General features: G+C 37.3%; 2 protein-coding genes across 3 annotated transcripts; one reads left to right on the top strand and one right to left on the bottom strand.

Moving 5' to 3' along the window:
* Nucleotides 1-1,818: 1,818 nt before the first annotated feature.
* LOC103982268 (uncharacterized protein At2g39795, mitochondrial) lies at nt 1,819-4,897 on the bottom strand. The gene is made up of 3 exons (XM_009399155.3): nt 4,718-4,897; nt 4,289-4,626; nt 1,819-2,407 (listed from the first exon to the last, which is right to left on the bottom strand). Exons 1-3 carry the CDS (start codon nt 4,874-4,876, stop codon nt 2,236-2,238), a joined length of 669 nt encoding a protein of 222 aa, XP_009397430.2. The 5' UTR covers nt 4,877-4,897; the 3' UTR covers nt 1,819-2,235.
* A 3,222-nt stretch (nt 4,898-8,119) lies between these two features.
* Nucleotides 8,120-12,269, top strand: LOC135671862 (protein YABBY 2-like). Of its 2 annotated transcripts, none has more exons than XM_065180167.1 (6): nt 8,120-8,326; nt 9,646-9,765; nt 10,086-10,203; nt 10,547-10,595; nt 10,729-10,804; nt 11,966-12,269. In XM_065180167.1, the coding sequence occupies exons 1-6, from the start codon at nt 8,252-8,254 to the stop codon at nt 12,077-12,079; spliced, it is 552 nt and encodes a 183-aa protein (XP_065036239.1). In that variant the 5' UTR covers nt 8,120-8,251; the 3' UTR covers nt 12,080-12,269. The 2 variants fall into 2 exon arrangements, with proteins under 2 accessions (XP_065036239.1, XP_065036238.1); XM_065180166.1 differs by having other exon boundaries at nt 8,135-8,335.
* Nucleotides 12,270-12,362: the final 93 nt, after the last annotated feature.

Below are 12,362 nucleotides of genomic sequence, written 5' to 3'. Positions count from 1 at the left end.
GTCTCCCCTTTGTTGTACCTTGAGGTGACATTGGAAGATAATAAGATAAAGCCAGCTGTCAAATACATGGCTTTGACCTGCCTCGGTGCAGCATTATATAAACAACAAGAAGATGACAATAGGCAGCATTGTTTACAAACTTGGTCATGGGGTGAGCCACCATTATCTAATAAATATGAAGTTGTAGATCTTCTTCTCTTAATTGCTTAAGCATAAAAATGTAAAGTATATCTCCTGCATCTAAACCAGGAAATTGGGAAGACTGTTAAGTAGTGTCTGAATTGAAGGACAATGCATCAATTAAATTAGGAACACTATTAATTCATACTGCTGTGCTGGTGTAGAACTGATCATATAATATAAAAACTTATGTGCCAGCTATTAGTACTGGTAATGGAACATTTGAGACTCAAAATTAAACAAAGTGACATAAAACAGAGCTTGTGAGGTGTTAAAAAGTGCATTTTGGAGTAGCCATTCCATCAGAAAAAAGGAAGTTTGAAAAGGCTGTTGTTCTTGATTTCCATCCAGGTTCTGACACAAATACCTACAAAAGGATTCTCTTTTTTCCAATTTGGTAAAAGAATAAGCCATATCCAAATGAATCACAGTTTCTTTGGACATTAAAATATCATTCTCTGCGAGAGAATATGCCAGCTTCTTTTGATGCCAATCCTCTGTGCTTTTATTCTTGTTAAGGAACATCACTTCATATCTACCAATTTGGTTGCGGAATAAGTCATCATCTGGAGTTACTGGGAAAGATAGATGTATTCTCTTCATCTTAAGTGTGCAGTTCAAGAATAATGGGATCTTCTTTTCCAGTGATAGGTTTGACTCCTGGTAATACTTGGCCTGTGTTAGTTGCATGTGGAGTCCACCTTCTAAAAGAATATGGCCTACACTGGTTTCATGAGGAACCACACAATCCAAAAGAAGATGATGACCACTGCTTTTGAAGGACCAAAGCTTGCCCTTTGTTGAATTGACTTGTGGCCATGTGGTCACCTAAAGCTTGGGGAGGACAAGAAGAGACTCCTAATGGGGGAAATGATGCCTCCATTTTGATGCTGCCTTAGAGTGGGAGCCATGATGATAGTAGGAGAAGAAGATTTGAGAGTGTTGGAGGTCCACACACTTCCTCTGACCTTAGTGAATGGTGGACCCTACTTTTGACTTTAATAAGTCTAGAGCAGGAACACCCACTGATGATGATGTGGGATGTGGCTCGAGTGTCTGATTCCAGTTTGTTTGACTAAATTGCTTCAAAGAGTAAGAGTCTATATGGCAATGTTAAGATTGCTTCTTAATGATCCAGAATGTAATCAGTTTAAGCATTAATGCTTGTGTTATTGTAGGAAACTATACAATCATTTCATGATACAAATAGCATTGCTTGATGAGATCTGATGACGTAGTAAAGTTTGCTTTCCATACGTATTTCTTTTGCAGAATTAATTGTTGTTTTGTACATAATTGAACTGAGTTTGAGCTAAGTGATGTTCATAGCTTCGAGTTAACTACAACCCGATCTATGGTGTTTGGATTCATCTTTCCTAGGTGGAGTATGATCAAACTAGTAGTACAAGATCTATGGTGTTTTGATTCGAGTGTCTTCATCTTCGGAATATTCCTAGCATTCATAACGATCTTAACATTAGTACAACATATAAAAAACAGCAATCTGATCATTGATAAGATCATATTCACCTCCACAACTAATCTTAGTCATAGTATTCTCAATGATGGCTTTACCTGGTCAACTTATAATGCAAATAATTCTGGTAATATAATAAAATAAAGATTAAGTTGCATACAAGTAGCAAAGTAAACCGATAAAAATTACATAACAATGACCTATCAAAGCAGATCTCAGAGTCATTTACATGCAAATTTCATGATATGGTTCGATATTCACCATTCCTGATTTTGATGTTAATAAAAAAGAAATGCTTGGTTCCATCAACCCTAACAAACCCCGTGCACAGCGATAAAAGGATGTTTTCTTCTATCGATCCTCACTACATTCCCTGCATGGCTCTTCCAAATTCCAAAGTTAGACCACTGCTATATCAATGCGCCCAAGCCTTCCAACTTCATAAAACTTGAAAAATCAAATCCTGATTTTTTTGTTCGCTTTTCCCGGTTACAAGTAGTTGTTTAAAGCACCCATTGATACAGCAGTATACGGTAGACAGCAGCCAAAACAAATAATTGCACTTTTGGTAAGCTTGCTCAAGCTGGTTTTTCCTCGTTGATAAAGGTGCCGACACTCTTAAACCACCGCATGAGGTTCCTATGGTCTTTCACATATAGCCATGCTTGGAGAAATGGAAAAAGTTTCTCATTGATTCCCCGTGTCTCTATGAAAATATGGAATGCATCCCTCATCTTTTGCTCCAATTCCCTGCAGTTCAAGAACCATAATCATGTAACCTGAATAACAAAGAAGTAATCTTTTTTAAACTTTTAAGCTCAGGTTAAAACAAAATGTTAAGATAAATCTTCAAATCCAATGAAGTACTTGACATATGTTTGAGCATCCCAAAGAGCTAACAAGTCACCCGTCCATTCCAAGCAAGATACAACCTTTAGGTTTTGTTATTTTTAAAACTATCCGGGTTGCTAACATCATGTGACAACCTACATCTTGCAGTAACATCTTTCAAGAATTGAAGGACTTGGATCTGCATGCAGATCATCTAAATTATACATAAAAAACAAGATATTTAGTATTAGGCCTTTAGCCTTAACATCTCGGACATACACACATACAGTGCAGAAACCTAGTCAAATTATTTTCTACAAACCAGCCCCATTGTATTCTTAGTTCTCAGTTTTTCAAAAGAAAAGAACATAGCTGCATAGAATCAAGTCTTGTGGACATTGTAACTCCAAAATTTCTGGAAGATTTCATTATCTGAGTGACATATACTTTCATCATCCGTTACATTATCCTCTGACAAAAGAATGCAAAGGAACAGCCACATTACAGGAAAAATGAAGCCTTTCTTATCACCATCATAGTCATTTTCTATTGCTTATGAACAAAACGAAAACTACTTTGTTCCTACATCTCAAAGCCCTAGCAATATATACTGCTACATCCTGGTCGATAGATATCATAGTTCTTCTAGGATTAAACAAATACTGGATATGCTTGTATTTATGGGTCTAAAAGTTCCAAGGACATCCTAGTGTTTATCGCACTGTTGCACTGTTGCACAATTGTTGAGACATCAGTTTATATGGATGGTCTAGGAAAGCAATAGAACGAGGATGATTCAACAAAGGTTGTCTCAACAAAGAAAAAGGATGTCATGATTATTACTCTCTTTTACTGCATTATTCCACATGGAACAGGTAAGAAACATCATAAACTAGATGCGGGATTAACTGATTCATAAATTAACATGCTACTGATTTTAAACAGGCTTGATATCTAATGTACATCCAGCAAGTCAGCTTTCAAAGATGCCAATAGAGATATGCCTCCAAAAAACTGTCCACATTTAACCACATACGGTCTCATGAATCCAACAGAATGATTTAATGCAATTTGTATTTATTCAACAGTTATTTTTCCTATATATGCACTCTGAAAGCATGCTTTTGCAAGTGGATGCTTATCAACTTATTTTCTTGCATAAACACCCTGTGCTGGACAACATAGTGATGTGTCCCAAAAGAACAAGAATGATCTCAAATGCAAATTTTAATTGGAAAAATAAGTTGCAAAGAAATTTTAGCACCATAAATGAAAGAGTAGGTTTACAATAGAACTTCAGATTTGGCCATCCTTAAGTTAGTCAAGAAGACAACTTCTCTATTTGCATGTACATTAACCTTCTCAAGACACAATCTCAGGCAGAGCCTCAAGCGGTTAACCGGTCCCTTCTATCCATGAGTTAAAACTATATCAGAATAAGAGCCTTATCTAATTTGTGATAACCAGCAGCTCATTGTATAAAAAATAACTAAAATTTCCATCCTCAATGATCCGGCATTAAAACAAACAAAGATTTCCATCTTACTGTTGTTAGGCTTTTAAGAACAATATACATTGTTGTTTTAGTAATTATATGAAATTGAATAAACAAAAAGGCAAACAAAGAAAGGAAAAAGAAAGCAATGGGCCTCTTATGTGCATAATATAACAAGAACAACATCATCAAATTCCAATTTTTTGCAATTGGAGACTAAACCAGCCATTAGCAAAATAAGATTGACAATAGTATAAATGGGGAGAAAACAAAAGCTCAAGAATTGAGGTAGTAGAAGAGCATACTGGAACACACGACCCTGATACTTGGTCATGTCGGTCGAGCGGGAGGACTTCGTGACCGTGGGTCGAAGGCACACCGAGTGGATCCCGACGGCATCCGGATACAACCCGCAAAGAAACTGAAGCGATTCATCCCGCCCAGGCTTGGACACTTCGACGTGGAGGAAAAGCTGGTTGATCGAGTCGTCGCCGTCGTCGTCATCGGCGCCGGAGGGCATGATGTTGGAGAGACGCATCACGGAGATGTTGATCTCCTCCTCCTTGTAGGATCGCCGAAGGACGGGACCGTCCTGGTCCAGCGCCCCCTTCACGATCGTATACGGCGACGGTGGATTCACCTTCTGCGGAGCACAAAGAGGAGAGTGGAGGAAGGGAGATCGAGCAAGAATCCTAGATTGGAAGGGGAAAACCCTACGAGGAGAGAGGAGGTACCGGCGGAGGGGTCATCTTGGAGACCTCGAGGTAATGGTCCTTCAGGGAGCGGAGGATGATGGAATCCACGGCGGACGAGGCGCCGGCGAAGAGCGATCTCCGGGCGAGGGAACGCCACGGAAGGGCGGCGCCGCCACCGGCGAAGGCTCGATGCCACATCTCTACTGAGTTCCGATTCAGGGGTTTAGGTTTGGGGTTTATAACGCGGAACATATATAACGAGTTGAGCTTCGGATGAATCGGTTTAACTCGCGACGTGAATCGGACGCGGACTCACCGAGTCAAGTTCGGATACCGCCTTGCTTAATTACCAATATTTAATCCATCTCAAAATGCCACAAAAACAAATCACATTGTAACCCAAAAATGATAACTTTAATTTTTTTTTCTTTAGTACCATATAATTCAATACTCAATCAATTAGAATGTACTAAGATGATAATTATGAAAAATAAAACTATAAATTTTTTTATATTTAATTTTATGCTAAAATTTATATCGATATTTAATGGTTATGATGTTATTGTTAAAAAATCTAGGATCACATCATATGTATAATATAATAATAAAAAATAAAATTTTAAAGAAAATAAAGTTTTATCGTCGTGCAAAGATTGCTGTATAAAAATCTATAAAATCGAAAAACTATATGTACAAAAAGATTATATTATATTATATTATATTATATATATATATATATGACCAAGTATATAATTTTTTATTTGATTTATCATTCTACTTTGGGTGTATTGCAAGGAATTTTCTTTGCTTAATCTTTTCTAAATCTATATTATCACTCAAGGATATAATTTCTAGATTAGAAGCATAGTGTTTTTATTTGCTCTCAACAATGTGCCATTGCAACATAGTATTTCATAGAAAAGTATATTGCAGTAGTAAATGGCAGAAGACTAATACACAAAAAATACTTGTTAATACACTCTTATTTATTCCAAAAATAAGTAAATGAAAAGCTTTTGAGGCTCAATAGCATCTTATTATTCTCTCTCTCTCTCTCTCTCTCTCTCTTGGACAAATAATGAGCATTAGATCTGATATGTTCATACAGGTGAAGTTTTCCTGTCTCATGGCCACAAAGTTGTGGCCTTAGATCAGATCTCAGTAAAGATGATAGTGTGTTGCTTCCCTTCAGCATCAGCATTGTTCACTGGAGAAGCAGCCATTTGCATTCTTGAGGGATTACTAAAGCTGAACTCAATTATATGTAGGCATATCACCCCAAAACCTATCTCTTAATTCTTCTTCTAATTGAATCTACCACCGAAGGCAAAACACAGCAACTTCATCTAGCATTCCACATGATGACATATGTCAGTGAGAACCTGAGGATGAGGTTTCCTCAAGCAACAAGATAAATGCAGTGCAGGCACCACAGACTTGGACTCTTCCAACGCTTTCAGCAATCAAATCAACCTTACCTCATGGAAAGGGAAAGGCCACTGTGCCTCAGCTTTCCGGTCTCTTATCTTGACACCAAACAAATATGGAGATTTCTGTAAAGATAGAGGAAGCAACATGCACACAATGCGTAGAATACCACTGTGGATAGAGAAGATAACTGCGTCCAACGAATGCATGAGCAGTGCATGGCATGACAGCGTGGGACTTCTTCCCCTGTTTTTTGACCACCATGCCGTTTGTCTCCTGAGAGGCCTTAGAGAGGACAAGTTCAGAAGCCAACATCAGAAAATCCAGAATAGAAACCCTAATCAGAATGGAGGTGAATGGGACAAACCCTACTGTGTTAGCATAGCCTTTGAGTGAAGAAGAAAACACTCCCTGCATGATTCTAAGATGTGGTGATGAGTGATTGGGTTGGTTCCAACAAATCAAAGAACTCATGGATGGTGATGGGGTCAAGGTACTTCAACATTACAATAATCCACCTGAGGAGCAATATTGGTTGATTCTATTATGAGATTTTCTTCTACTTGTATAAGAAACTGGCCGTCAATTCTACAAGATTTTGATGTTTTCTTCCTGTCTTCCTTTTTTTTTTTTCATTTGTAGCGAAGAAATATGCAGATCTTGAAATTGAAGACTCAATTTCAAGTGGGGGTTGACATTCAAACGCAAGTGAGAGAATCAAAATAAAAGTTCTGTAAAGATATTTTTCTTTTGATCATTAGCTGTAATTTTATGGATCTTCACAAATATATCTTTCTCCAAAATGCTCCAGATATTGATATATTCTTCACCCACACCTAGCATGACATCAAGATATCTTTTTTATCTTGTATCAGATCTCTGCTCATGTCCATTGGTACTCATAATTGGTCCTCCTTCAACAGTTCCCAATACCAAAGAACTCAAAGGACAAGAAGGAGATTAGAAGTCATGTCACACTTAGTACCTGGAAAATTGAGTGCTCAAGACAGGTTCATGTGTTGAATCAGATCTAATGGTCCCAAAAAAAGATGTCACAGTCCATGATTGACACCTTAGAGCTGAACAACTGTAGCAGAACTTGGCATCTTGTTCATACATGTTAGATGTATGCAGCATAAATGCCAATTTCCTTTCTATGAAAGAAAGGACTTGTGCTGATCTCTTCTTTTGAAGCAAGGGCATCCATTAGTGTGCACATCATCACAAGTCAGGAGTCAAAGATGAAACCACCAGTGTGCACACAGCTTTTTAGGTCTTCTTGATGAGGAGGATTAGAGTGCAAAACACAGCTAAGAACATCCATCATCTTAAGTGATGAGTCAAAGATGAGACTGGTAGTGTACACAGTTTTTGTTTCTTGGCTGGAGAGGATTGGAGTGCACAGTGCAGTTGAGATCATGCAAGCCACTGTTGTATTCTTTACTGTGGTATGGGAGGAATGCATCATTTTATTTAGCTTCATCACAGTTAATAAAAACCAAAAAAACATTTTATTAATTAATGATAACAAGACATTTGGTTATATATATATATATATATATATATATATATATATATATATATATATATGATAACAAGGCAAAGCAAAGCAACTTTCTTTTTGATGTCTTTGAATGAATGGTTAGGTAACTTCACAGTATCAAACAGAGTTGGCCAAAATGAAAAAAGAGACTCAAAAGAGGATGGCATCTCTTCTCTTTCTACATTGATAGTCTCTTCCCACCTCCACATGGTTAAGATACAGAGAGAGGGAGAAAAAGAGAGAGAGAGAGAGAGAGAGAGAGAGAGAGAGAGATGGAAAGCAAGGTAGCAGAAGACTCATGCCCACTCATTGTTTCAATCATAACCCATCCACCTCTACTTCCCACAAATCCATCTTCTCAGAACCACTAGCATTCTGCTGCCCCCACCCCACACCATCATTTTGTATCTGTGAGGATGCTAAAACAAAAGAAAACAAAACAGTAAAAGCTAATGGGAGGAAAAAGATAAGGCAACCTTCCCCTTCATGTATCTTGCAAATATAAGCAAACCATACCCCTTTGCTTCTCAACTCATCTCTTTGCTTCTTCTTCTTCTTCATCGTATGTAGGGAGAACCCTCCTCGCCCTTTGTCGAACAGGAATGTCATCAACCCAAGTAATACCACCCGAGCACATTAGTTATGTCCACTGCAACTTCTGCAACACCATCCTTGCGGTATCAATCGTACTGTCTCACTTTTTGTTTTCCTTCCCCTCCTCTCTCATCTTCTCTTCTCTTGCTATACAGTTTTATTAATATGATCTAAGTTCTAAATCATGAAGATTACCATTGATGTATGAGCTAATTCTTAGCTAAGCTATTAGAACATCAACAAGACTCTATTATGGTAGTAAGTACATGAGATGTGTAGCACAGAATGGCAACTGATCTCTTATATATAGAATCTCGTTCAGACCTGCTTGAGATGGTTGTCATGGAATTCTTTGCATCAGTCACAGTAAAATTCTCTCTTCTGGTCTCTATTAATAGAGCACGGTTACACAAAGTATTATCAGATGATCTGACACAATCTCTTATGATGTCTAATATAATTGGGCTTATTCATGTGAACAATCCTTCACTTGCAATTTGATGATATACTCATGGCAGTATCGATCCCACCTTTCCTAGTCTAAAAGATCTGTTAATTGTATCAGATTGAGTTGATGAATGAAGAATTTTTCCATTGCAAAGCTACAAAGATTTATTTTCTGGTTGACAATGTTTCTGTGGATATAAGCCACTACATAAATCTCTTCTAAAAGAGCCTGTGTGAGAATAGCAATCTACATGTTCTATGCTTAGAAGAAACAGGATGCAACTATTTTGGTAAGGAGAGGATTTGTTCTTGCTCTCCATCCAGATTTGGATCTTTTCTCCCATGATGCAGCAGATTTCATCGTATTGTTTGGTAGTCCTACCAAAAATGGCTCTGTTCGTATCTCCCAAATCCACTGTTCTTACAACTTATTTGGCAAAACTCTGTCGATCACTTGCCAGTTACCAAAGATGTGGCTTTTCTCTCTCCCCACTTCCTTGTTGAGAGCTACCGCAGCGGGTTAGTACTGGCCATGTCGTTTCCGTCTCTTTCCTCGGTCATCAATGCCTTGTCTGCTTGTTTTCTGTAGCTTTGAATCCGAAGGAGAAGGCCGGGAAGATGCAGAAAGGCGATGAAAGATGTCTTTTGCTTTTGCCTTGATATGCCTGCATGCATGTCTTTCTTCTTTCTTCTCCTGTTGGGTTCTACTCCCATTTCATCTCGTTCCTTTTCCATGTCCGGTTCATTCATCTTCTCTCTCTCTCTCTCTCTCTTCAGATAGATGCACTGTGATGACACTTCTTGGATTTGCTTGGAGATCCAGTCTTGGTTTTGGGTCAATCAATCGTAATCTTTCTGCTGGTTCAGCTCAAACCATAACCCAACTCTCTCTCCAAGCTCAAGAACAAGCTGAAACCAACTCACTTAACATTGATTCTGATTTCATGTGGTGCAGGTTAGTGTCCCCGGGAACAGCTTGTTCACCAGTGTCACAGTCCGATGCGGCCATTGCTCTAATCTGCTGTCTGTGGATGTGCGAGCTTTGATTCAAACAAACCCTTTTCAAGGATTTCCGGTACGAATCAATCTATTTCATCGAACATGCATACTGTTCTCGAGAAGATTATTCTTCATCCATAGAAACAAAAACACGACGAAGGCTTATATGTTGGCTTTGATGCCAATTCGCACAGTGTTCAATGGCATCTAAGTTCTTTAATGGATGTCATCTTAGAATAATATGGACATTGTTGTGTTGCTTGGATGCTGCAAATGGTTACTTTTACTGAAGATATCAACATGAGATGTTACCTCTAAGAAATATGTAACTTAGTATCGTGCAGAAGAGAAAGGAAACTTTGTGCTTAATCATTTTTTCGGGGAAAAAAATTGCAGATATGCAACATAGAATCTCAAGGAAATGGGATGGAATGTGGATTACCTTCCAAGAGCACCATGACTTCCTTGTTGTACACAATGCCAAAGGATCAAGAGCAAGAACTCCCCATTCGCGGTAAGCTTTCGAGCCTCTCTAAGTTAATCCCTTCTGATTTGCACAAATGATTGAGATAATGTTGTTTTCCTAGTTCATTAAAGACAAATATACATTTTAGTGATTAGTAGAGCAAATAGTGTGTATCATTAGTTTCATTTGTGGATGTTCAACCCCTAAAAGCTGAAAGATTTTTTTTGTTCTAAGGTGTATTCCTTATTTGATTAGAATTCCCAAAATTGTGACTATGCTGCAACACATTTTTCTCAACTATATCATGTATGATAGAGAGATTAGCAAGACTCGAGCACAATATTACAACATCATTTAGCCTAGTAATTTGTTTTCCTTTTTCATTTTTTAGCTCCCGGGAAGAGACGACGCCTACCTTCAGCGTATAACAAGTTTATCAAGTGAGTTTTCTATGTATTTGAGTGCATTGTTTCTGTAACATTTGATCCCAACAATAGCAACTGTAGAACATAAGTAAATCTTAGTAGCTCTAATGTAGTATTTACTCTCAAGTATGTCATTTTCCATATGCAGGGAGGAAATACAAAGGATAAAAGCTAATAATCCACACATTAGCCACAAACAAGCATTTAGCACTGCGGCGAAGAATGTAAGTTTTTTTCTGTTCTTTTTCTTTGGAAGGAAACAAAGAATGTAAGTAATACAAATATTGTATAAAGTAAAAAAAAAGAAAATCATTACACAGTTGTGAGAGAATTATTTGAATTAGGTACTTTGGACCCCCACATAGCAAATTCACATTGAGATGACCATAGTGATATATATATATATATATATATATATATATATATATATATATTTGTGAAAATATATCTACGTTATCGACGATTTTACTTGTCGATAATTGTAAGGTATAGTTATGCCAACTTAAATCCTGCCAAACACATACTTGAACTCTCTTTTGTAAAAAGACATATCGAAAGAAACCGAAATATTCAAGATTTGTGTAATTAACTCTCTTTTACCTGTCAATTTCTTTTGAAACCCCTCTTCCTCAGTTCTGCAAGATAGTCTTTGTTTAGATCAAACACTAAACATTTGGATGCTTTCTTTATCAAATGATTTTAGATAGTAGCAAATATTATTTTTACTCTAAATCAGACAGACCACATTATATTAGAACTTTTTTTCAAACATTACATCCTGTGTCATGCAGAGCAATTTGTATATGTAACCAATTGAAGCAATGGCCTAATCTTACAAGTTAAGCTTCACAAGAACAGCAACAGTCATGTAATTTGTTCATAGTATTTTTCAATAAAATAGTGGCTTCTGTTCATATCACTACATGACAATTAATATTTTTGTGTTTATTTACACCAAATCTAAAACTCATAAGGTAAAAAAATTGTCCCTCTTTTGTTGTCACTGCAACCTTTATATCAATTATCACATCAACATCTAACCTTCCATACTATTTTTTGGGTTCTCTGATATGTATTTTTCCTTTCTTTATTTAAACTTCTTCTTCAATGCTGTTTGGTAGAGAAAGTCTAGAAAATGAAAAACCAATTTTACATGCTTCATTTTTCTTCAGAAAATGAAAAGAGAATTTCCTAATACTTCCTTCTTAGTTATGACTTTTCGAAACATTTCTCAACCAAATAACTTGAATTAAATCATCATGGAAACCTCATCCTACATTTTTCTTGCATGCAAACCAGTCATTATTATTATTATCATTGTCATAAAGCTTTCGAATCCTTATTTCCTCATGATGAAGCTAAGCTTCTTTCTACTTCCCTTGCAGTGGGCACACTTCCCTCACATCCATTTCGGGCAGACCTTTGATGGCAACAAGCTAGCAAAGCTTGATGAGCCAGTTGCTGCACCAGGGTGTCAAAAGGGTCAGAGTTTCTTCTGAGGGTTTGGCTACATGAACAGTGAGTATATATATGCTGCTGTTCTTGAAGTTTCTTTCTGCAAGTCAAGATCAAGTCCATTCAACTACCTTTGCCATGGATAACTGTAATAAAGAGAATCCCTAAGCACTTTCTCCATTTTCAGTTTGGCAATCTTCTATCCTATACCAATCCACACCAAGTTAAATTTTATCTCTGTGGCAAAGTTTCTCTCATGTCAACTCATCAGCAGTGATGGGTTACTGTGTGTCCATCCAAGTAGGTGCATGTTTCTTTCTCTTTCAT

The sequence above is a fragment of the Musa acuminata genome, chromosome BXJ1-4 (assembly GCF_036884655.1).
Source record: "Musa acuminata AAA Group cultivar baxijiao chromosome BXJ1-4, Cavendish_Baxijiao_AAA, whole genome shotgun sequence".
Classification (NCBI taxonomy): domain Eukaryota; kingdom Viridiplantae; phylum Streptophyta; class Magnoliopsida; order Zingiberales; family Musaceae; genus Musa; species Musa acuminata.
Note: the sequence above shows the minus strand (reverse complement) of the source record. Positions and strands in the feature narration are given on the sequence as shown.